This window comes from Macaca nemestrina, chromosome 6 (assembly GCF_043159975.1).
Source record: "Macaca nemestrina isolate mMacNem1 chromosome 6, mMacNem.hap1, whole genome shotgun sequence".
Classification (NCBI taxonomy): domain Eukaryota; kingdom Metazoa; phylum Chordata; class Mammalia; order Primates; family Cercopithecidae; genus Macaca; species Macaca nemestrina.
In genome coordinates, this window is record NC_092130.1 from 105,531,902 (window position 1) to 105,556,894 (window position 24,993).

General features: G+C 43.9%; 2 protein-coding genes across 3 annotated transcripts; both read left to right on the forward strand.

Annotated features, from left to right (window-relative positions):
- Positions 1-4,064: 4,064 nt before the first annotated feature.
- LOC105475184 (small EDRK-rich factor 1) lies at positions 4,065-20,683 on the forward strand. Of its 2 annotated transcripts, none has more exons than XM_011730224.3 (3): positions 4,065-4,448; positions 5,411-5,519; positions 20,268-20,683. In XM_011730224.3, exons 1-3 carry the CDS (start codon positions 4,442-4,444, stop codon positions 20,482-20,484), a joined length of 333 nt encoding a protein of 110 aa, XP_011728526.1. In that variant the 5' UTR covers positions 4,065-4,441; the 3' UTR covers positions 20,485-20,683. The 2 variants fall into 2 exon arrangements, with proteins under 2 accessions (XP_011728526.1, XP_011728528.1); XM_011730226.2 differs by lacking the exon at positions 20,268-20,683 and adding an exon at positions 11,348-11,624 and having other exon boundaries at positions 4,241-4,448.
- Positions 20,684-21,217: 534 nt separating this feature from the next.
- LOC139363959 (mitochondrial import receptor subunit TOM5 homolog) lies at positions 21,218-21,894 on the forward strand. Its single transcript, XM_071099205.1, has 2 exons — positions 21,218-21,222; positions 21,390-21,894. Exons 1-2 carry the CDS (start codon positions 21,218-21,220, stop codon positions 21,550-21,552), a joined length of 168 nt encoding a protein of 55 aa, XP_070955306.1. The 3' UTR covers positions 21,553-21,894.
- The last annotated feature ends 3,099 nt before the right edge of the window (positions 21,895-24,993 follow it).

The following is a 24,993-nucleotide window of genomic DNA, read 5'->3' on the forward strand; positions in this document are numbered from 1 at the left end:
TCTTGCCACTATACTCCAGCCTGTTTAAAAATTATTATAGTTGAAACTTTGTAAATTATTGTGAGTATTCTTAATCTGCTTCAGGAGGTAGCAGTAAACAAGATGTTCTGGATTTGGGAGGAGAAAATACAAAAAAGAAATGAACAAGATATTTTTAAAATGTATCAGGCCGGGCATGGTGGCTTATGCCTGTAATCCCAGCACTTTAGGAGGCTAAGGCAAGGCAGATTGCTTGAAGTCAGGAGTTCGAGACCAGCCTGGCCAACATGGTTAAACTCCGTCTCTACTAAAAATACAAAAATGAGCCAGGCCTGGTGGTGCAAGCCTGTAATCCCAGCTATGGGAGGCTGAGACAGGAGAATCGCTTGAACCCTGGAGGTGGAGGCTGCCGGAGCCAAGATGGCACCACTGCACTCCAGCCTGGGCGACAGAATGAGTGAGAATGTCTTAAATGAATTAATTAATTACAATAAAATAAAATTTATCAAATGTGAAAGAAATTTAAGGGTTGAACGCTGGGCATGGCGGGGCACGCCTATAATCCCAGCTACTGAGGAGGCTGAAGTGGGAGGATCTCTTGAGTCCAAGACTTCCAGATCAACCTGCTCAAAATATTGAGACCCCTAAAACAAATTACCCACATGTGGTGGCTGTGATGGCTGCCACCTCTAGCCCCAGCCACCCGGGAAGCTGAGGCAGGAGGTCCAGGCTGCAGTGAGCTATGATAGTGCCACAGCCCTCCAGCCTGGGTGACAGAGAAAACCTCGTCTCTAAAACAAAAATGTAAATATAACAAGAAAAAAAAAATGTACAGGACAATGTGATAGAAATTAATGGGAGGGAAGCTGGCAGTAGACTGGCTAGGGAAGTCCTCTATGGTGAGAGGAAAAATAGCCAGAGCTGAGGTTGGCCTTGGAGGTACTGGGCCAACGTTTGAACCAGTGATACAAATCCCCTGACTCATGGGAACACAAAGGTGTGACTTTCTTCTTGGAAGGAAAAGAAAATCCTACAAGAACATGGTAATACATTAATAACAAAATGTCAAGGAATAAAATCCTGAACTGACTGAAGAAATAGATCACCTAAAGGGAGAACAAAAAAGAGGAGAGTGCTTTTGAGAGTAGGAAGGCAAGACTGAAAGCAGAGAAGAGAAAAGATATGTCTCTAAGACTATGAAGAAAATGAAGGTCTGGAGGCCAGGCACAGCTCGTGCCTGTAATCCCAGCACTTTGGGAGGCTGAGGCGGGCGAATCACTTGAGCCCAGGAGTTCAAGACCAGCCTAGCCAACATGGTGAAACCCCATCTCTACCAAAAATACAAAAATTAGCTGAGCATGGTGGCTTGCGCCTGTAATGCCAGCTACTCAGGAGGCTGAGGTTGAAGGATTGCTTGAGCCCAGGAGGCAGAAGTTGCAGTGAGCCAAGATCACACTACTGCACTCCAGCCTTGGTCACAAAGTGAGACCCTGTCTCAAAAAAAAAAAAAAAAGAGAGAGGAAGAATGGAAGGGAAGGGAAGGTCTGTGGATTCTGTGGGCTCCCTGCAATACTCTGGAAAAGGAACGGGATCTCAGTTTTATCTAAAGAAGCTCAAGAATTCGAGAGAATCCCCCGCTACAGATGTCTCAGGAATTTTGGAGGACTACACAGCTTTGAACAGCATATTCTGATACAAACCGAAGACATAGGGCCTTTCCCCAGATGGGCTTCTGTTCCACTTAAGAAACTAGGGCATTCTCCCAAGTTTTTATAGGTCAGAAAGTAAATAGTGACTAAGATTCAATTTCCCACCAGTAAAGGGATGGGATCAGAATCAGATTAAGTTTTATTATTAAATATAAAGCCATAAGACATTTGTTACACAAGTTTGTGGAGTAAATTCTCAGTGGCATCATAGTAATTTTTTAAATCTCTACTTTTCTCTGAGAGACATACCCAACACGTTTTGTGTACATGGGGTATATCATGTGTAGCCCTACGACTTAAAAACTGCAAAATTTTTCAGCTGCAAATAAAAATGTTCAGGCCGGGCGCGGTGGCTCAAGCCTGTAATCCCAGCACTTTGGGAGGCCGAGACGGGCGGATCACGAGGTCAGGAGTTCGAGACCATCCTGGCTAACACGGTGAAACCCCGTCTCTACTAAAAAATACAAAAAAATAGCCGGGCGAGGTGGCGGGCGCCTGTAGTCCCGGCTACTCGGGAGGCTGAGGCAGGAGAATGGCGTAAAAACCCGGGAGGCAGAGCTTGCAGTGAGCTGAGATCCGGCCACTGCACTCCAGCCTGGGCGACACAGCAAGACTCCGTCTCAAAAAAAAAAAAAAATAAAATAAAATAAAAATAAAAATAAAAATGTTCAGTGACATTAAATTGAGAGAACATACAAAAACAACTCTACCACCTACCGGCCGGGTGCGGTGGCTAGCGCCTGTAATCCCAGCACTTTGGGAGGTCGAGGCGGGCGGATCACGAGGTCAGAAGATCAAGACCATCCTGGCTAACACGGTGAAACCCCGTCTCTACTAAAAAAAGAATTAGCCAGGCGTGGTGGCGGGCGCCTGTAGTCCCAGCTACTCTGGAGGCTGAGGCAGGAGAATGGCGTGAACCCAGAAGGCAGAGCTTGCAGTGAGCTGAGATCGCGCCACTGCACTCCAGCCTGGGTGACAAAGCGAGACTCCATCTAAAAAACAAAACAAAACAAGCAAACAAAAAACCAACTCTACCACTTACCTTCCAATCCCACCCCATTCCCTCTTTAGATGATCTTATCTCTAAAGATCTAGTAATCCTAGCTACTGGGAGGCTGAGGCACAAGAATTGCCTGAACCGGGGAGGCTGAGGCTGCAGTGTGCCGAGACTGCATCAGTGTACTCCAGTCTGGGCAACAGAGTGAGACACTGTCTCCAAAACAAAACAAAACACGGTGCTAGAAAGTCAATCTTTTCCTTTCAAGTTACTTCACTCAGTGGAAACAGATATTAGCAGTATTAAGGAAGAAAGGTGGGGTGTGGGGATAGGATAGTGATGTGTGCCAGGCTCTCTGAATTTGAAGGAATAACGACAGTAAGAGCTAACATATTGAGTGCTACCATATGCTGGGGACCTAGTACTTCACATACATTAATTCAGTTAATGAAGGAGGTACATGCCTCCCCACTTTACAGATAAGAAAGCTTTAACATAATGAAATAGTGTCCAAGTTGACATAGCTACTAATTAGTAGAGATGGACTTTCAACCCAGACAGTTCATCTCCAGAGCTCCTCAGTCTTTACTTTCTCCACCTTCTCTAAAATAGACGATTGTATGAGGTAATAATTGAAGTTTGGTCGCATCTCCTTGAGGATTCGTTATCCTTGTTACTAATGCTTTCGTACTGTATAAATGTCAGATCTTCCAAAAATAAAAGTTTTTAAAATATAGGGCAATGTGGGGTATCCAAATCATCTCAGTTTGTAACAATGTTATCTTTTGTTTTTATTCTTGCGTGTGTGACAATGACAGAGGTGAACAATGTAATTATATGCCACATGAGCCATAGAAGCATCTCTACACGTGTTTCTACCAATGACGGATGGTCCACAGCTTTTACGTAGGTTCCGAGGTTATTCTGGGCTATTCTGAATGGTGGTTAAGACTGCACTCCCTGCCATCCTCTCCCCACCAAACAACCTAAGCACACAGTCAGTAGCCTAAAACTACTAAAGCACTGTGGATCGTGACAAGGGCACTGGGATAAACTGGAAAATAAATAGGCTTTAGAGTCCGTCTTAAATTTTATTCTCATAACAATTCCTACTCGGTTAAGTCTGTCTCTTCTGCAAAATGAAAACAATGAAGCCTACCTTGCAGGGTTGCGTTTAGAATGAGGAAGGAAAATATGTAAAGGATAAGCAGTGCCTTTTGCAGAGTTACCCTCAATCTGTTCAGTTCCCATCCACCACTCTCCGCCTCCGCAAGGGGATGAATGAAAGCTAATGTTCTTTGCCAAAAAGTAATATATTGTAGAGTTTATTGTCATTTCCTATTAAAAAAAAAAAAAGGTGGGGAGCTGGTGGAGCCCCGCCCCTGTGTCTGGTGCACAGTAGGGAAAATCCACACACGCCTATGCCTCAGTCAGAACAGAACCCGCTTTCTGGGCTCTCTCTGGGATCTCCCAGGCATTTGTTGCAGCAGGGCTCCCGGCGCTGCCAAGTCTCCACGAGCTTCGGAGCTCCGGCCCTGCCCGGGCCGCGCACGCGCAGTGACGCGCCGGCCATGCCGCCGGCTGTTGTCTGGCCTCCAGTGGGCTGGGCCGCTGGCTGAGCAGAGCGGAGGCGCAGCCGGGCGGAGGGCCCACGCGGGCTCAGCCTTCCTGGTCAACAGTGGTGACAGTAGCCCAGAGTGCCAGGGAGCCGTTGCTTTTCCCAATTGCTCTCTTCCAGGCTCCCTCGGTGGTCGGCATGGCCCGTGAGTGTGCAGACTGGGGTGGGAAGCTGCGGGAAGCGTCCGGCGTGGGAGCCCAGCGCTGAGGCGCGGCGGGCGGGGGAGGCGGGGTCTGGCTGAAGAATCCCTTTGGGTCCCGCAGGGCGGGAATCCCAGCTTCAGTCTGCAGAGAAAGAGCTCGCGGGTAGTTCTGGTCCGGCTTCTGAGGCCGGACGGGTGCCTGTCTCTTAGGTGCGAGTTTGTGCGGTAAAGAACACACCCCGGAGATGTGGACACGGCCGCCCGGGGAGGGTCCTTGTTTGGAGGAGGTTTATAGCTGATACCTCAAGTCTTAAGGCCTAATGAGGACCGGGAACTCCAGTGAGTCGCCTCCCTGGTTCTTTTGTTTGGCGCTCGCAGCTAATAGTCGAAAAAACAGGAGGCTTTAGAGCCGGTCCTAAATCTGATGCTCGTTTCTACTAGTCCTAGGTATTAGGTCAGTCTGTTCTGCAAAATGAGAACAATGAAGCCTACCTTGCAGGGTTGTGGCTAGAATAAGGACGTAAAGGGCCCACATTGCCTTTCGCAGTTACCTTCAATCTGTTCAGTCCCCATCCATCCCTCTCCGCCTCTACATGGGGATAAGGATAACTCTCAAGTGATGGGCTGAACTTGTGATCTCTGTGTCTAGTTTTCTCCTTCCACCCACTCCCCTCAAAAGCCAGAATTTATTTTGGGATACTGGCCCAAGATTCAAGTATCTGTTTTAAAATATCTGGTATTTATAGCTAGTGACCACCTTGATTGGGATGATAATACTCTTAAGTCTTTAAGTGTTTGCCTTTAAGCCACTTCCTTTTTGTCAGATCTGGGAACACCATCAGTCTGTTACTCTGCTGGTTTATCTATTAAAACACAAACTAAAGATGCATTTAAACAAGACCTATTCATTGGAATTATTAATAATTTTGGAGATGGGAAAAGAGCATGACTGTTTGACTTTGTAGGTGGAAATCAACGAGAACTTGCCCGCCAGAAAAACATGAAGAAAACCCAGGAAATTAGCAAGGGTAAGAGAAAAGAGGATAGCCTGACTGCCTCTCAGAGAAAGCAGAGGTAAGTGGTACTAACTTAATTCTAAAGTCGCTGACGTTGTGATTGAAGCCACATTTGGGGCTGGGTGTGTTTTATCATGCCTGTAATCCCAGCAGTTTGGGAGGACTGCCTGAAGCCAAGAGTTTGAGACCAACTTGGACAACATAACCAGCCCCTGTATCTAGAAAATATATATTTTTTTTAATTGGCCAGGCATGGTGGCACATGGTTGTGGTCTTGACTACTCCAGAGGCTGAGGCGGGAGAATCGCCTGAGCCCAGGAGGTTAAGGCTGCAGTAAGCTGCGATTGCACCACTGCACTCCAGCCTCGGTGGCAGTTAGACCATGTCTGAAAAAAAAAAAAAGGCCTCATTTTTGGGGAACGAAAAGCATTTTGTTAAGCCCTCGGTAGAACAGGGCCTAATGATTTGTGCCAGGCAGACTAAAACCACGTGGGGAAGCCATCCCAACCCATAGATAAAGCACGTAAAGCTCTGAGGCTATTTGTTTCGCAGAGACTTATGCAGCTCCTCTACAACCATAAGAACTTTATAGGCTGGGTGCAGTGGCTTAAGCCCATAATCTCAACACTTTGGGAGGCCAAGGTGGGTGAATCACCTGAGATCAGGAGTTTGAGACCAGCCTGACCAACACAGTGAAACCCTATCTCTCATAAAAATACAAAATTAGCTGGGTGTAGTGGTGCATGCCTGTAATCCCAGCTACTTGGGAGGCTGAGGCAGGAGAATCGTTTGAACCGAGGAGGGGGAGGTTGCAGTGAGTGAAGATCGCGCCATTGCACTCCAGCCTGGGTACTAAGCAGGAAACTCCGTCTCAAAAAAAAAAAAAAAAAGCTTTATTCAGCAAAATAACATCTTCCATATGCAAAACACTGTGAGGTGCTAGAGTTACAACATTTTCAAAGCAGACAGCGTACCCAAACTACTCTGGATGACAAGTGACTCAATTGTTGATATAATGATAATAGTTCTGAAGAAGATGCAAAAAAAGTATATGTATAATAGCTAGCTATGCTGATTTCTGAAGATCCATTGCATTGGAGAGAATTCATGTACATAGCCTTAATATATGACTATATGTGCCAATGTAAAACTGCTACAGAAATACTTTAGACTGCAGCTTAAGTAAAAAAAGTACATTCATGTTTCTGAAAGAACTAATCAAAGCTTAATTTTATTCTCAAATCATGTTGTCCATATGGAACTTGGAGGTTAAGTGAATAAGTGACTGCACGTGCTTCAGTGTGGCTTGTTTGGCGTTCTCAATCCTGGCTGCACATTAGAATCACCTGGGAAACCTTGACAGCTACTCAAGCCTCGCCTTATGCTCAGTTCTGATTTTTTGTTTTTTAAAAAATTGAATTACGATAGTTGTACATATTTTGGGGGTACATGTGATATTTTAATACCTGTATGTGGGCTGGGTAGTCCCAGCCACTTGGGAGGCTAAGGCAGGAGAATCACTTGAACCTGGGAGGCGGAGGTTGCAGAGAGCCGAGATCCTGCCACTGCATTCCAGCCTGGGTGACAGAGTGAGACCCTGTCTCAAAAAAAAACAGCAAGAACAAAAGGAAACCAGCTGGGTGTGGTGGCTCATGCCTGTTATCCCAGCACTTTGGGAGGCTGAAGTGGGCAGATTACCTGAGGTCGGGAGCTCAAGACTAGCCTGACCAACATGGAGAAACCTAGTGTCTACTAAAATTATAAAATTAGCCGGGTGTGGCAGTGAATACCTGTACTGCCAGCTACTTGGGAGGCTGACACAGGAGAATCACTTGAACCTGGGACGTGGAGGTTGCGGTGAACTGAGATCTTACCATTCCACTCCAGCCTGGGCAACAAGAGCGAAATTCCATCTCAAAAAACAAAAACAAGGCCGGGCGCGGTGGCTCAAGCCTGTAATCCCAGCACTTTGGGAGGCCGAGACGGGCGGATCACGAGGTCAGGAGATCGAGACCATCCTGGCTAACACGGTGAAACCCCGTCTCTACTAAAAAATACAAAAAACTAGCCGGGCGCGATGGCGGGCGCCTGTAGTCCCAGCTACTCGAGAGGCTGAGGCAGGAGAATGGCGTGAACCCGGGAGGCGGAGCTTGCAGTGAGCTGAGATCCGGCCACTGCACTCCAGCCTGGGCGGCAGAGCGAGACTCCGTCTCAAAAACAAACAAACAAACAAAAACAAACAAACAAACAAAACCTGTATGTGTAATGATCAAATCGGGGTAATTGGGATATCTCTATGCTCAAACATTTATCTTTCATCCAGTTCTGATTTAATTGGTCTGAGGTCGAGCATTAAAAAGCACCCTAGGTAAATTTTATTGTACTTAGGTTAAACCCTTTTTTTTTTTTCTTTTTTGAAGACACAGTCTTATTCTGTTGCCTGGGCTGGAGTGCAGTGGTGTGATCTCGGCTCACTGCAACCTCTGCCTCCAGGACTTAAGTGATTCTCCTGCATCAGCAATCCAAGTAGCTGGAATTGCAGGTGCCCACCACCACACCCGGCTAATTTTTGTATTTTTAGTAGAGACAGGGTTTTACATGTTGGCCAGGCTGGTCTCAAGCTACTGACCTCAAGTGATCCACCCACCTCAGCCTCCCAAAGTGCTGGGATTACAGGCGTGAGCCCCGCGATGGCCCAGTTATACCTTTATTTTTTTATTTATTTTTTATTTATTATACTTTAAGTTCTAGGGTACATGTGCACAACGTGCAGGTTTGTTACGTAGGTATACATGTGCCATGTTGGTTTGCTGCATGCATCAACTCGTCATTTACATTAGTTATTTCTCCTGATGCTCTCCCTCCCCCAGCCTCCCACCCCACCCAGTTATACCTTAAACTGAACTTAAAACAGCTCCCAGGTGATTCTGATGTGCAGCCACTAGTAAGAATCATTGATTAATGAGATTAAAGACCTTAATTTAAGGCAAAGGTCCTGACACTTTTTTTTTTTTTTTTTTTTTTTGGAGATGGAGTCTTACTCTGTAACCCAGACTGGAGTGCAGTGCCACAGTCTCGCCTCTCTGCAAGCTCTACCTCCCAGGCTCAAGTGACCCTCCCACCTCAGCCTTCTGAGTAGCTGGGACTACAAGGGCACACCACCAATCCCAGATAGTTTTTGTATTTTGGGTAGAAATGGGGTTTCATCATGTTGTCCAGGCAGGTCTTGAACTTCTGGGGTCAAGTGATTTGCGCACCTCAGTCCCCCAAAGTGCTGGAATTACAGGCGTGAGCCACCATGCCCGGCCCTAACATTTATTATTAAAGTGATAAGCTTTGCCTTCAATTTCTGTTTACTCACTTTAGAGTAAAAATGAACATGGTATAAATCAGTGACCCTGCAGTAGTATTTTTATTGGAGAACCTAGTCTAGCTTGGTTCAGAAATTGTCATTGTTGGCCGGGCACGGTGGCTCACGCCTATAATCCAAACACTTCAGGAGGCCGAGGTGGGTGGATCACCTGATGTCAGGAGTTTGAGACCAGCCTGGCCAACATGGTGAAACCCCGTCTCTACTAAAAATACAAAAATTAACTGGGCATGGTGACAGGCGCCTGTAATCCCAGCTAGTCAGGAGGCTGAGGCAAGAGAATCACTTGAACCTGGGAGGGGGAGGTTGCAGTGAGCGGAGATCGTGCCATTGCACTCCAGCCTGGGGGACGAGAGCGAGACTTCATCTCAAAAAAAAGAAAGAAAAAGAAATTGTCATTGTTTACCAAATATGCACTCCTTATTAAGTTCTGTACTAGATGTTCTATATGTGTTATTCTTTATTCATCATAACCCTGAAAAATGGTATTAACACTAATGTGTAGAATAGGAAACTGAGGCTCTAAACTTCAGTAACATTACTAAGGTCATATAGTAAGCACAGCAGAGCTTGGTTTCAAATAGGGAAGCAACCGTCATGGTTGTTTTTCCACTGTACTTCATTTCTTTATAGCTGTGTTTTTTTTTTTTTTAGTGAAAGCAAGTTTGTTAGGAAAGTAAGGAAATCAAGATTGGCTACTTCATAGGCAGAACAGCCTGTAGCTGTGTTATTTTGCCTTTCTTCTTTATTTTTATTTATTTATTTTTTTTGAGACTGAGTTTCGCTCTTGTTACCCAGGCGGAGTACAGTGGCGCAATCTCGGCTCACCGCAACCTCCACCTCTTGGGTGCAAGTGATTCTGCTGCCTCATCTTCCCAAGTAGCTGGGATTACAGGTATGCACCACGATGCCCGGCTAATTTTGTATTTTTAGTAAAGATGGGGTTTCTCCATGTTGGTCAGGCTGGTTTCAAACTCCTGACCTCATGTGATCCACCTGCCTCAGCCTCCCAAAGTGCTGGGATTACAGACGGGAGCCACGGGCCTATTTTGCCTTTCTTCTATTCCTTTGTTTTTGCTATTGGCTTTACAGAAATGTCTTACTGTCATGGCTGTAGAAGTCAGTTTAGCAGTTCCTCAAAAAGTTAAAACAGGCCAGGCTCAGCGGCTCACGCTTGTAATTCCATCACTTTGGGAGGCCAAGGTGAACGGATCAACTTGAGGCCAGGAGTTCGAGACAAGCCTGGCCAACATGGTGAAACCCTCTCTACTAAAAATACAAAAATTAGCTGGACGTGGTGGCACATGCCTGTGATCCCAGCTACTGGGAGGCTGAAACAGGAGAATCACTTGAACCAGGGAGGTGGAGGTTGCAGTGAGCAAAGATTGTGCCACTGCACTCCAGCCTGGGCAACAGAGCAAGACTCTGTCTCAAAAAAATAAATAAAAAAATAAAAAAATTTGAAATATGAGGTTAATAAGTCAGAGTTGTGGGACTTTAACCAGAGCTGGTAGAGTGCTTGACACACAGTAGATGTTGAATACATGGCCGTTTAGTCTATTTTTAAAATATGGGTCCATGGACTTATGAATCACCTAACCCAAGTAGTCTGGTCATAGTTCACAGTTTATATGGCATGTGTCAGTTTGACCAGAGATGAAAAGGGTTAAGGGCCGGGCGCAGTGGCTCACGCCTGTAATCCTAGCACTTTGGGAGGCCGAGGCAGGCGGATCACGAGGTCAGGAGTTTGAGACCAGCCCGGCCAATATGGTGAAACCCCGTCTCTACTTAAAATACAAAAATTAGTCAGGTGTGGTGGCGTGGGCCTGTAGTCCCAGCTACTCAGTAGGCTGAGGCAGAAGAATTGCATGAACCTGGGAAGCGGAGGTTGCAGTGAGCTGAGATCATGCCACTGTACTCCAGCCTGGGCAACAGAACGAGACTCCGTCTCAAAAAAAAAACAAACAAAAAAAGTACCCTGAACATCCAGCTTTTCTTTAGTATAATCCAGTTTCAGTGACTAGCTTTTGGGCTTTTTTGCTTCTGAGAAACTGAAATCCTTCATAATATCTATGTTCTAGTCATAGATACCAGTTAGGATATCTAGGAGAGTTCATAAATGCCTCTTCTTTCAAGAAAAAAAATTAGAATGAATTAACTAGTTAACAACCAGGAGTAATAGCTATTATTTCTACATGTAGCTGCCTAATGTCAGACACTTTTAGTGATTCCTTGTGACAACCTTGATACATATTGCTCGGATTTTGTAAGGGCTTTGAGGTTATTTGCCCAAGGTCATTATAACAGAGATGGTATTCAGAGTAAGATCTGACTTCAAAGTCTTTCCAGTCTTTGTCTTTCCATTTTGTCTCCAGCCATGAAAATGGAAAGACAAGAATGTTTACATCATCTTTTCAATTGTCTTCTAATACACTGAATGGGTTATGTGTAGAAAACAAGTGAGAATATAAAATTGGTTTTTCTGTAACAACTTATAGACTTTTCCCTCATTGTAGGGACTCTGAGATCATGCAACAAAAGCAGAAGGCAGCTAATGAGAAGAAGTCTATGCAGACAAGAGAAAAGTGATGACTGGCTATTTGGAAAACCTGGGTGCTACTGCCAACTGGGTGTATCATAAGCTCTAAGATCAAGATTTTGTAGAGTGGACAGTCATTACATATGTTATAACTTATCCTTTAAAAACTATTTTAAACTTTGCCATTTCAGCTTGACTTAGTGCGATGTTTTAGAAGCAGTCTTCAAAGAATAAAACACTAACCATGCATGTGACGTATTGGTGAATATTATTTTTATTATTGAACATTCATATATAATTTATCAGGTAATATGATCAGATAATAGGATCTCTTATGTAATAAAAAAATCTTTGTCATCAGCTTTGTTAACGTAGTTTTTTTCCTCACAGTTTCTAAGGATAAGGATAAAGTAGATCTTTGAAGTAAACTTAAATATATAATAGAAGTTAAGATCCATTTGTATAATTTTGCTTTGAAATCAACTTCCAGGACCAGGTGCAGTGGCTCATGCCCATAATCCCAGCACTTTGGGAGGCCAAAGTGGGCGGATCACTTGAGGTCAGGAGTTTGAGACCAGCCTGACCAACATGATGAAACCCTGTCTCTACTAAAAATACAGAAAAAAAATTAGCCAGGTGTTGGCGGCACATGCCTGTAATCCCAGCTACTCGGGAGGCTGAGGTAGGAAAATCGCTTGAGCCCAAGGTAGAGGTTGCAGTGAGCAGATACTGTGCCACTGCACTCCAGCCTGGACAACAAAGCGAGACTCTGCCTCAAAAAAAAAAAAAAAAAAAACCAACTTACAAAGCTTGCTTGAAGAATTTACAACAGATACTACAAACCACTGGAATAGAAACTAAGTGGATGTAAACTGAGGTCTCAGTTCTACTTATAACTTCAATATTTTTTGGAATGGAGTACCATATTTTCTGTTCTCAGCCCCTTCTAAAACTTGAGTCTTGATGGTAGTTATAAATTTGGAAATATGTAACCTAGGGAAATTAAGGTTTGAGACCTTGCTGCATTCTGAAGTAAACGCAAAACTATGTCAAAGAGAATAAAAATGCCGTTGTAATAGTAAATAGAATAACTTTAAAGTAAGTATTCTACAAATACTTGATTTTTCACATAATGCAGTTTAACACATTTTTCTGATCGTCCAATACGTCAACCACTCTCTGAATGGACAGATCCTGAAGAGTTAGCCTAACATAATAATATCGTGTGATATGTCTCTTACCAGTGGTAGCACCCATAGGTTATAGGCTATAATTTTTTGTGTCTAATATTGAATTAGACAACCAGGAAGTTTTTTGGTTTTTTGTTTTTGTTTTTGTTGTTTTGAGACAGTCTTGCTCTGTTGCCCAGGCTAGAACGCAGTGGTGCCATCTTGGTTCACTGCAACCTCCGCCACCTGGATTCAACTGATTCTGCTGCCTCAGCCTCCTGAGGAGCTGGGACTGCAGGTGTACGCTACCAGACCCAGCTAATTTTTGTATTTTTAGAAGAGATGGGTTTTCACCATGTTGGCCAGGCTGGTCTCAAATTACTAACCTCAGGTGATCCACCCCCTTCTTGGCCTCCCATAGAGCTGGGATTACAGGCATGAGCCATTCCACCCAGCTGAAGTTTTTTAGCCTGAGTTTTTATCTTCATATTAGCCTAAATTTTTCATTAAATTAAAACATTGTTCTGGATCTTTGGTTAACTTTAGTCTTCAGAATATTCTATGATGGTAGTCACAAAGGCAAAAAGATTACAGTAGCTTAATTTGTGGGCCTGATTTCTGTAATTCTGTCTCCAGAATTTATTTCTACACAGAGTAATAAGCCATAAGTTTTCTTTTCTTTTTTTTTTTTTTTTTTGAGACTGTGTCTTGCTCTGTTGCCGAGGCTGGAGTACAGTGGCACAATCTTGACTCACTGCAACCTATGCCTCCTGGGTTCAAGCAATTCCCTGTCTCAGCCTCCCAAGTAGCTGGGATTACAGGCGTGCACGACCACACCTGGCTAGTTTTTTTGTATTTTTAGTAGAGACAGGGTTTCACCATGTCAGCCAAGCTGGTCTCAAACTCCTGACCTCGAATGATCTGCCTGCTTCGGCCTCCCAAAGTGCTGGGATTACAGACATGAGCCACCATGCCCAGCCCTGGAGAGTAATTATTATTATTATTATTACTATTATTATAATTTTTGAGACAGAGTTTCCCTCTTGTTGTCCAGACTGGAGTGCGTTGGTGTGATCTTGGCTCATCACAACCTCTGCCTCCTGGGTTCTCCCACCTCAGCCTCCCAAGTAGCTAGGATTACAGGCATGAGCTACCACACCCAACTAATTTTGTGTTTTTAGTAGAGACAGGGTTTCTCCATATTGGTCAGACTGGTCTCAAACTTATGACCTCAGGTGATCCACCCGCCTTGGCCTCCCAAAGTGCTGGATTATAGGCGTGAGCCACTGTGCCTGGCCTTAGGAGAATAATTTTAAAAAGTAAATTCATGTAATGACTTTATTTAGTTTGGATATTCTTAGGGCTTGTTGCTAAAGAAAGATAAAATTATTAGGTGAGATAGTACCAACTTTAGAATGTAATTTGGAAAATACCAAACTCCATGGAACCTCCCCTTTAAACATCAAAAATTATATTTTGCATCATTCTCAAGAGGAGGTAGTGCATTATCATTAGCAATTTTCAGTAAGTCCTGCTGAAAATGAGAAGTAGCGGCCATTACTGCCCAAGATACACTGTGGTCCATTTTATCAGTTCCTTTTTTTTGAGACAGAGTCTCGCTTTGCCATCCAGGCTGGAGTGCAATGGTGCGATCTCCGCTCACTGCAACCTCCATTTCCATGCCTGGCTAATTTTTTGTAGTTTTAGTAGAGATGGGGTTTTACCATCTTGGCCAGGCTGGTCTCGAACTCCTGATTTCAAGTCATCCACCCACCCAGCCATCAGTCATTTATTTTTGAATGCCTCTTCTGTTAGTAGCATGTGTAAGAAATTGTGTTCCATTTATCAAACTCCAGCCTGTTTTTGAAAATAGGGCTAAAAGGGAACATTGATTTCTGATATTTTCCAAAAACTTTAAAAAATTTTATATAGGCTGGGCACAGTAGCTCACGCCTGTAATCCCAGCACTTTGGGAGGCCAAAGCAGGTGGATCAGTTGAGCTCAGGAGGTTGAGACCAGCCTGCGCAACACAGCAAAACGCCATCTCTACCAAAAAAAAAAAAAAGTTAGCTGGGTGTGGTGGACTACATGCCTGTAGTCCCAGCTACTTGGAAGGCTAAAGTGGGAGGATCACCTGAACCCAGAAGGTCAAGGCTGCAGTGAGCCGAGATTTCATCACTGCCTTCCACCCTGGGCGATAGAGTGGGACCCTGTCTCAAAACATACACACACACACACACACACACACACACACACACACTCTCTCTCTCTCTCTCTCTCTCTCTCTCTCTCTCTCTCTCTCTCTCAACTTAAAAATACTTGGTCTGTTACTTTTATGAAATTTTCATAGTTATCTCTTAGACCAGAGCTGAGTAAGAACATTTATTATATTGCCTCCTACAACTTGATCAGCTAATGTATTTGCTGTGTAACAATTACATATTGTAATATATTATCTTTAGAGATGGCCAAGTCATAAAACTGTCACTGAGAAAAGGAGAATGACAAGGTGTATCCTCAAATCTACTTCCCTATAAATTCCTGAAAGATATGAAACTTACTACAGGTTTTTTTTTTTTTTTTTTTTTCACAACTTCACTTTTGTTTTTGTTTTTGTTTTTGTTTTTGTTTTTAGGCAGAGTCTCGATTCATTGCCCAGGCTGGAGTGCAGTGGTGCCATCTTGGCTCACTGCCAGCTCTGCCTCCCAAGTAGCTAGGACTACAGGTGCCCAGTACTACGCCCAACTAACTTTTTTTATTTTTATTTTTTTTATTTTTAGTAGAGAATGGGGTTTCACTGTGTTAGCCAGGATGGTCTTGATCTCCTTTATCTCCTCAGCCTCCCAAGGTGCTGGGATTACAGGCGTGAGCTACCGCGCCAGGTCCCACACCTTCACTTCTTAAATCTTTTACATAGCAGTAACTATCTAATGCACATTAAAAGTTTGTAAATAGCCTGCTATTGGATCATTTGCTTTGAAAAGTTGAGATATTCAAATTTGATTATAACATAACTTTTGTAGAAATACACAGCCAGGTGCAGTAGCTCACACTTGTAATCTCAGCACTTTGGGAGCCTGAGGTGGGAGGATCGCTTAAGGCCAGGAGTTTGAGACCAGCCTGGGCAACATGACAAAACCCCATCTCTACAAAAAGCACAAAAATTAGCCAGGTGTGGTGGTGCACACCTGTAGTCCCAGCTACTTGGGAGACTGAGGTGGGAGGATGGTTTGAGCCTGGAAAGTTGAGGATGCAGTGAGCCAAGATCACGCCACTGCACTCCAGCCTGGGTGACAAAGTGACACCTTGTCTCAATACTAATTTTTAAAAGGCACCTGTAATCCCAGCACTTTGGGAGGCCAAGGCGGGTGGGTCACGAGGTCGGGAGTTCAAGACCAGCGTGGCCAATATGGTGAAACCTGTCTCCACTAAAAATACAAAAATTAGCCAGGTATGGTGGAGTGCGCCTGTAATCCCAGCTACTGAGGAGGCTGAGGCAGGAGAATTTCTTGAACCCAGGAGGTGGAGATTTAAGTGAGCCGAGATTACACCACTGCATTCCAGTCTAGGTGACAGAGCAAGACTTCGTCTCAAAGAAAAAAATAAAAAAACAAGGCTGGGCGCGGTGGCTCAAGCCTGTAATCCCAGCACTTTGGAAGGCCAAGACGGGCGGATCACGAGGTCAGGAGATCGAGACCATCCTGGCTAACACGGTGAAACCCCGTCTCTACTAAAAAAAATATAAAAAACTAGCCAGGTGAGGTGGCAGGCGCCTGTAGTCCCAGCTACTCGGGAGGCTGAGGCAGGAGAATGGCGTAAACCCGGGAGGCGGAGTTTGCAGTGAGCTGAGATCCGGCCACTGCACTCCAGCCTGGGCGACAGAGCGAGACTCCGTCTCAGAAAAAAATGGTGTCTCACGCCTGTAATCCCAGGACTTTGGGAGGCTGAGGCTGAGGTGGGCAGATCACCTGAGGTCAGGAGTTCGAGACCAATCTAGCCAACATGGTGAAACCCCGTCTCTACTAAAAATACAAAAAATTAGCCGGGCATGGTGGCGGGCGCCTGTAATTCCAACTACTTGGGAGGCTCAGGCAAACGAATTTCTTGACCCCAGGAGGCGAAGGTTGCAGTGAGCTGAGACTGTGCTACTGCACTCCAGCCTGAGCAACAGAGTGAGACTCTATCTCAAAAAAAAAATTCCATTCCACATACTACTCGTGCTAGTTTACCAGTTGGACATGACTGCTTGCTGGTACATAAGTGCCAGACCATTTCCTTGAAGCGGTCTGGCTGACTCTTTGTGTTTACAAGAAATTTACCTACCAGCCTGGCTATAATTGACACAATCCTATTGAATACTTTCCTTTTATGAACATGTATCACATAAGTTTTTGTCAAATACTTTTTTTTTTTTTTGGTCAAAGGCTGTAGCCTTGTACCACTCAAAGGGGCTGTTAGGGTAGCTTGTGAATGGATATTTCACACCGAGTTATGTATTTAACCCATTTCCTGTTTAGAAAAAAAAAATACAGCTCGCTGCCAGCGCTCATTTAATTTTACATAAACACACTCTTAGAGGTTGATGCCAATTAATTTTCAATGTGAAAATAAACTATTCTAAGAGTTATTTCTAAACAGAACTTGTCTCTAATCCTAATATAACAGAAATGTATATGATGTTACATTAGGATTTGAGGCAAGAGTATTCTTGGGGCAAACGGGAAATGGGTTAATATATACTTGAAGTAATGTAACCACATCTAACCTGATTTCATGATATATTGGAATTTTTGGTTGCAAGCAACAGGATCAGATTAATTAACTTACTGATTAAAAACCTTATTTGAAAGAATGAGAGACTCCAGAGTCATGGAGAAGTTGAGGACTCAAGGCTTTGGAAAGATCAAGAATTGCAACAGTTTCAGGTATCTTAAGAGTAGGTGTGGCCGGGCGCGGTGGCTCAAGCCTGTAATCCCAGCACTTTGGGAGGCCGAGATGGGCGGATCACGAGGTCAGGAGATCGAGACCATCCTGGCTAACACGGTGAAACCCCGTCTCTACTAAAAATACAAAAAAAACTAGCTGGGCGAGGTGGCGGGCGCCTGTAGTCCCAGCTACTCGGGAGGCTGAGGCAGGAGAATGGCGTAAAAACCCAGGAGGCGGAGCTTGCAGTGAGCTGAGATCTGGCCACTGCACTCCAGCCCGGGCAACACAGCGAGACTCCATCTCAAAAAAAAAAAAAAAAAAGAGTAGGTGTTATGAAGTGTTTCCCCCCGCCCCCTCCCAGTGCTGATATCAGATTGAAATTCTGACAAGTATATTTAGCCTTTATGTCACTTGGAGTGCCTCCAACTGAAGTTACATGGGTTAGGTACCCATCCCTCAGCAAGAGGAAGGCAAGTTGATGGTAAAACCAAGACTATGTCTAGTAAGGAATAGGTGGTCCCCTGTATTAGTCCATTCTCATGCTGATAATAAAGGCATACTTGAGACTGGCTAATTTATAAAGGAAAGAAGTTTAATTGACTCACAATTGTCTATGGCTGGGGAGACCTCAGGAAGCTTACAATCATGGCAGAAGGGGAAGCAAATGCATCCTTCTTCACAAGAGGGCAGGAATGAGAAGTGCAAAGCAAAAGGGGAAAAGCCCCTTATGAAACCATCAGATCTCCTGAGAACTCACTCATTATCACGAGAACAGCATGGAGGTAACCACCCCCATAATTACCTCCCACCAGTTCCCTCCCATGACACACGGGAATTATAGGAGCTACAATTCAGGATAAGATTTGGGTGGGGACACAGCCAAACTATATCATCCCCCCAAAATATTTAGGATTCTTTGCCAAAAGGAAGGAAGAATGGATGCTAAGCAGACTAAAATAATAGATTTTAATCCCTCTTATTGAAAGCTAAGACTAAATTTTTTAAATTGTATATATATATATATATTATATATATATATATATGTATATTTTTTTTTTTGAGATGGAGTGTTGCTCTGTTGCCCAGGCTGGAGTGCAGTGGCGCAATCTCGGCTCACTGCAACCACCACCTCCCAAATTCAAACAATTCTCCTACCTCAGCCTCCCGAGTAGCTGGGACTACAGGTGCACACCACCACGCCCAGCTAATTTTTGTATTTTTAGTAGAGATGAGATTTCACCATATTGGTCAGGCTGGTCTTGAACTGACCTCAGGCGATCTCCCCACCTTGGCCTCCCAAAGTGCTGGGATTACAGGCGTGAGCCACCACGCCCAGCTAATTTTGTGTTTTAAGTAGAGACGGGGTTTCGCCATGTTGGTCAGGCTGGTCTTGAACTCCTGACCTCAGGTGATCCGCCAGCCTTGGCCTCCCAAAGTGCTGGGATTACAGGCGTGAGCCACCATGCTTGGCTATATTTTTAAATATAAAAATTAGCCAGGCATTGTGGTGGGTGCCTGTAATCTCAGCTACTCTGGAGGCTGAGGCAGGAGAATCACTTGAACTCAGGAGGTTGCAGCGAGCTGAGATCACACCTCTGCACTGCAGCCTGGGTGACAGAACGAGACTCCATCTAAAAAAAGAAAAAAATGTATTTTTAAAAATACGTGATATGGCAAATCATGAAGGTGGTATCTGAAGTGTGAGAAATAATCATGCAGCTTATGCAATTTTTGTCTCTACAAACCTTTCAAACCCTCAAACTACAATGCTTGCTCATTATAGAAAATCTGGGAAAATACAGTAAGTTCTAAATATCCATAAATTCTAAATAGCAGCTCTTTGAAAACTCACTCCTTGGGCATTTATCCCAGTGAAATGATAATAAACAGCCAGCATTTGAAATGTATATTTCAATGACTCGTATATGAATACTATGTTCAGATCACAATAAAGGACATTTCCAGCACCGTCTTAGATAATGCCTCCTCACTGATTATCACCATAAATAGTTTTGCCTGTTTTTGAATTTTATATAAATGGGATCACACGGTATGTGCTGTAGTGAGCCTAGCTTCATTTGCTCAACATTATGTCTGCAAGAATCCTCTATTTTGCTGCTACGCAGCAGTTCAGCCTTTTTCACTGCTGTATAGCATCCTGTTATATGAATATACCATAATTTAGTTACTCTACATTTCATGGACCTTTGAATTGCTCCCACTTTGGGGCTGTTATGAATAATGCTACCATTACATTTTTATATATCTTATGGTGGTCTTAAACACGCTATCTACTGAGTATATGCTAGGAGTGGAATTGCTGGGTGATAGGGTGTGTGTCTATACACACATATACACACATTTTTTAGTAGGTACCATTAAACAATTGCATTTTTGTTGTTTTTGTTTTAGTTTGTTTTTAATGACCATACCATTTTACCACCATCAATAAATGAAGGTTCCATTGCTCCATACCAGCATTAGGTATTATAGTCCTTTATCCATATTGGTGGGAGGTAGTGATATCTCACTGTGGTCTTAATTTACTTCTGTATACTTAATTTAAATACACTCAATTTATATACACACATGTATACTCTCTCAGCCTTCAATAAGCCAGTCTCATTCCCCTGAACTAACCAATGTTAAAAATGGTATACTTCTCTCAGTGCTCATGCAAACATGCGTACACACACACACACATGAATAAGGGATGTGGGAAGGTATTTGATTCTGAGAGCTGCTGTAACAAATTACCACAAACTTAGTGGCTTAAAACAACAGAAATATTTCTGTTCACAGTTCTGGAGGCCAGAAATCTGAGAGCAAGGTGTCAGCTGGGCCACACCTTCCTCTGAAGGCTCCAAGGGAGGATCCTTGCTTTCCTCTTCCAGCTGCTGGTGGCTCCAGGTATTACTTGGCTTATGGCAGTATAACTCCTATCTCTGCCTTTGTCTTTGTGGTCTTCTTTTCTGTCTTCTTCCCTTCTTTTTATGAGGACTTTTGCTATTGGATTTAGGTTCCATTCTAACCTAGGATGATCTTATCTGGAAATCCTTAATTGATCTACAAAAACTATTTTCTCAAATAGGTCACATTCATGCATATCAGATGGACAGATGTATCATTTTGGGGTCCACCGTTCAACCCACTACAAGGAGTTTTTTTAAACAAAAATAGGAAACTTAGATGTAACCTAGCACTTTTTTTTTTTTTTTTTTTTTGAGACAGAGTCTCGCTCTGTCACCAGGCTAGAGTGCAGTGGTGCGATCTCAGCTCCCTGCAACATCTGCTTCTGGATTCAAGAGATTCTCCTGCCTCAGCCTCCCTAGTAGCTGGGATTACAGGCATGCACCGCCACACCCAGGTAATTTTTTTTTTTTTTTTTTTTTTGAGACTCGCACTGTTACCCAGGCTGGACTGCAGCAGTGGTGTGATCACTGCTCACTGCAACCTCTGCCTTCTGGGTTCAAGTGATTCTCCAGCCTCAGCCTCCCAAGTAGATGGGATTACAGGCACCTGCCACCATGCCCAGCTAATTTCCTGTATTTTTAGTAGAGACGGGGTTTCACCATGTTGGCCAGGCTGGTCTCCATCTCCTGACCTCGTGATTCACCCGCCTTGGCCTCCCAAAGTGCTGGGATTACAGGCATGAGCCACAGCCCCCGGCCATAATTTAGCACTTTAAAAAAAAATAGCCATGTTGGGCCAGGTGTGGTGGCTCATGCCTGTAATCTGAACACTTTAGAAGAATGAAGTGGGTAGATCCCTTGTGCTCAGGAGTTCAAGACCAGCCTGGGCAACATGGTGAAGCCCCATTTCTACTAAAAATACAAAAATTAGCTGAAGGGAGGGGATAGGCCGAGTTCCGGGTGTGAGGGGGCCGCTAGGGAGAGCAGAGCAAGGTGGCTGAAGGCTGGTCAGAGCCCCAATCTTCCAGATTGAGGGCCTTACCCAGAAGCTGGACCCCAAGGAGATGAAACGGAAGATGCACGAGGATATGATCGCCTCCATACGGAACTTTCTCATCTATGCGGCCCTGCTGCGAGTCACTCCATTTATATTAAAGAAATTGGACAGCATATGAAGATTGGACATCACATGTGAATGCATGATATGAAGAACCTGGTTACAGTTTCTACTGCCCTCTGCAAGTAAATAGGCCCAGAAAAGTGTAAGAGACTCTTTGAATGGACATAAAAATTCTGCTTGTTAAGAACAAGTTTGGCTCTGGTAACTGATCTTAATAGCTAAAACATAAAAATATTTGGGAAGTCTGAAACGAGGTCTCCTGGTCATGGTGTGCCGTTATGTCTCTGGCACTTGGCCTCTGTGAATATTGGTATAATTGTAGATAATGTCAAACTCCATTTTCTAGCAAGTATTAATAATTAAAGGAAGTATGTCTGAAATGGCACTGTCTTGTCAGTCATTTCTGTTTACCCTTCTGTCTGGAGTGTATTTGTGAAGAGTCCCTTATAAGTTATGTTTTACGGACATCAGCACATAACCACAATGACATTTAAGCACAGGATCATTAGTCTACATTTTATTTTATTATTATTATTGTTATTTTTATTTATTTTTTTTGAGATGGAGTCTTGCTCTGTCGCCCAGGCTGGAGTGCAGTGGGGCAGTCTCGGCTCACTGCAAGCTCCGCCAACCGAGTTCACGCCATTCTCCTGCCTCAGCCTCCTGAGTAGCTGGGACTACAGGCACCTGCCACCATGCCCGGCTAATTTTTTGTATATTTAGTAGAGACGGGGTTTCACCGTGTTAGCGAGGATGGTCTCAATCTCCTGACCTCATGATCCGCCTGCCTTGGCCTCCCAAAGTGCTGGGATTACAGGTGTGAGCCACCATGCCCGGCCCATTAGTCTATATTTTAAATAAACATACCAATTAAGAAACAAGCCAAAAACAAAAAGTAGCCAGGTGTGGTGGCACGTGCCTATAGTCCCAGCTACTTGGGAGCTGAGGTGCGAGGATCACTTGAACTCAGAGGCAGAGGTTGCAGTGACGCAAGATGGTGCCACTGCACTCCAGCCTGGGTGACAGTGAAACCCTGTTTCCACAAAAAGAAAAAAAAATAGCCATGCTTATACTTCAGTACTTACAGATTTAACTTTAGTATAGATGTACAGTAATTTATTCAATCATTTCCTTACTCCTAGACAATTAGGATGTTTGCAACTTTTGCCACTACAAACAATTCTGTGATGTAGATTATCATATTTATTCCCATTTACTGGTGCTTTCATTTCTATAAGAATGGATTTTTAAAGATAGAATTCCTAGGAAATAGTTATGTCAAAGCCAAATATCATATAGAGACAAATCTCTAAAATTTGGTAAGCAAGAGCTGCAATTCAGGGCATACACACAGACCAGGCTAATCATTGTTATGATCAGGAGAATAAAGGGAAGGTTGGGGCTGGGCGCTGTAGCTCGTGCCTGTAATCTCAGAACTTTGGGAGGCTGAGACAGGTGGATTACCTGAGGTCAGAAGTTTGAGACCAGCCTGACCAACATAGAGAAACCCCGTCTCTACTAAAAATACAAAATTAGTTGGGAATGGTGGCGCATGCCTGTAATCCCAGCTACTCAGTAGGCTGACACAGGAGAAACGCTTGAACCCAGGAGGTGAAGGTTGCAGTGAGCTGAGATCGCCCCATTGCTCTCCAGCCTGGGCAACAAGAGCAGAACTCCGTCTCAAAAAAAAAAAAAAAAAAAAAAATGAGAAGGTTCAGGGTTTTATGAGAAAGAACAGTGTTACATACTCTTTTGGAAGAAAGCTCATTCACACTAGAGCTTGTGGGAGCTAGCAAGCTCTGATTGGTGAGTGATGCTGTAGGTAAAACCAGTCTTAGAGTCATGGCAGTTCATTTCAGCAGCTATTAGGTAAAACTGGTCTTAGGGATACAGAAGGCTGTTTCAGCAGTTGGACTTGTGGAAAATTTAATTCTTGAAGCAGATGCTGTGTACCCCAAATGCTTTTTCCCCCTGGCCCTTCAAGTCTGATTTAGTTGAGTATTTCAAGAATGACCAAATATATGTAATCAACTTTCACAGGTATACATGTCTTAAACTTTAAACAGATGTTTTGGGTTTTGTTGTTGTTGTTTTTGAGATGGAGTCTCATTCTGTTATCCAAGCTGTAGTGTAGTGGTGTGATCTTTGCTCACTGCAACCTCTGCCTCCAGGGTTCAAGTGATTCTCCAGCCTCAACCTCCTGAATAGCTGGGATTACAGGCGCCCGCCATCACGCCCAGCTAATTTTTGTATTTTTAGTAGAAATGGGGTGGGGTTTCACCATGTTGGCCAGGCTGGTCTCGAACTTCCGACATCAAGTGATCCACCCCCCCTCAGCCTCCAAAAGTGCTGGGATTACAGGCATGAGCCACTGTGCCAGGCAGTCTTTCTTTCTTCTTCTTCTTCTTTTTTTTTTAATGACATGGGGTCTTACTTTATTACTCAGGCTGGTCTCAAACTTCCGGCCTCAAGGAATCCTCCCACCTTGGCCTCCCAATTTGCTGGGATTACAGGCATGAGTCATCATGCCAGACTATAAACAGATATTTTCAATAAGAGGATAAAAGTTCATTTCCCCATACTTTGCTAACATCAAATGTTACTAATTCCTGATAGTTTTGCCAAACAGGGTGGAAAATGGTGTGTTAGTTTTTCTGGGTTTTCTTTTTAAATTTTTTTTTTCTTTTTTATTCATTGTGACACTATTCACATTTTTTTTATTTTTTATTTTTTTCAGACAGGGTCTCCCTATGTTGCCCATGCTGTTCTTGTACTCCTGGGCTCAAAAGATCCTCCTGTCTTGGCCTCCCAAAGTGCTAGGATTACAGACATGAGCCACCATGCCTGGTTCACAATTTCTTTTTATTTTTACTAAAGGCAGGTATATTCCTGAAATTTTTTGTTTTTTTGAGATGAAGCCTTGCCCTGTCACCCAGGCTGGAGTGCACTGGCACGATCTCGGCTCACTGCAACCTCCGCTTCCCAGGTTCAAGCAATTCTTCTGCCTCAGTCTCCCAAGTAGCTAGGATTATAGGCACTGCAACCACGCTCAGCTAATTTTTGTATTTTTAGTAGAGACGGGGTTTCACCATGTTGGCCAGGATGGTTTCCAACTCCTGACCTCAAGTGATCCGCCCACCTCAGCCTCCCAAAGTGCTAGGATTACTGATATGAGCTACCATGCCAGGCCCGGAAATGTTATCTTAGTTTTCAATTTGTAATTCCTTGGCTCTAGAGGTTGGGCATTTTCTCAGATCTCTAGTGGACATTTGGATTTGCCTTTTGGTGAACTGTGCAGTTTTTCTCTCTGCTTTACAATCTTTATTATATGTAATCTTCACATGTAGGTACTACCATTTTTTTGGTTTTTCAAACAGGGTATTGCTCTGTTGCCCAGGCTGGAGCACGGTGGCAAAAACATGGCTCACTGCAGCCTTTGACCTCCTGGGCTCAAGTAATCCTCCTGCCTCAGCCTCCTGAGTAGTTGGTACCACAA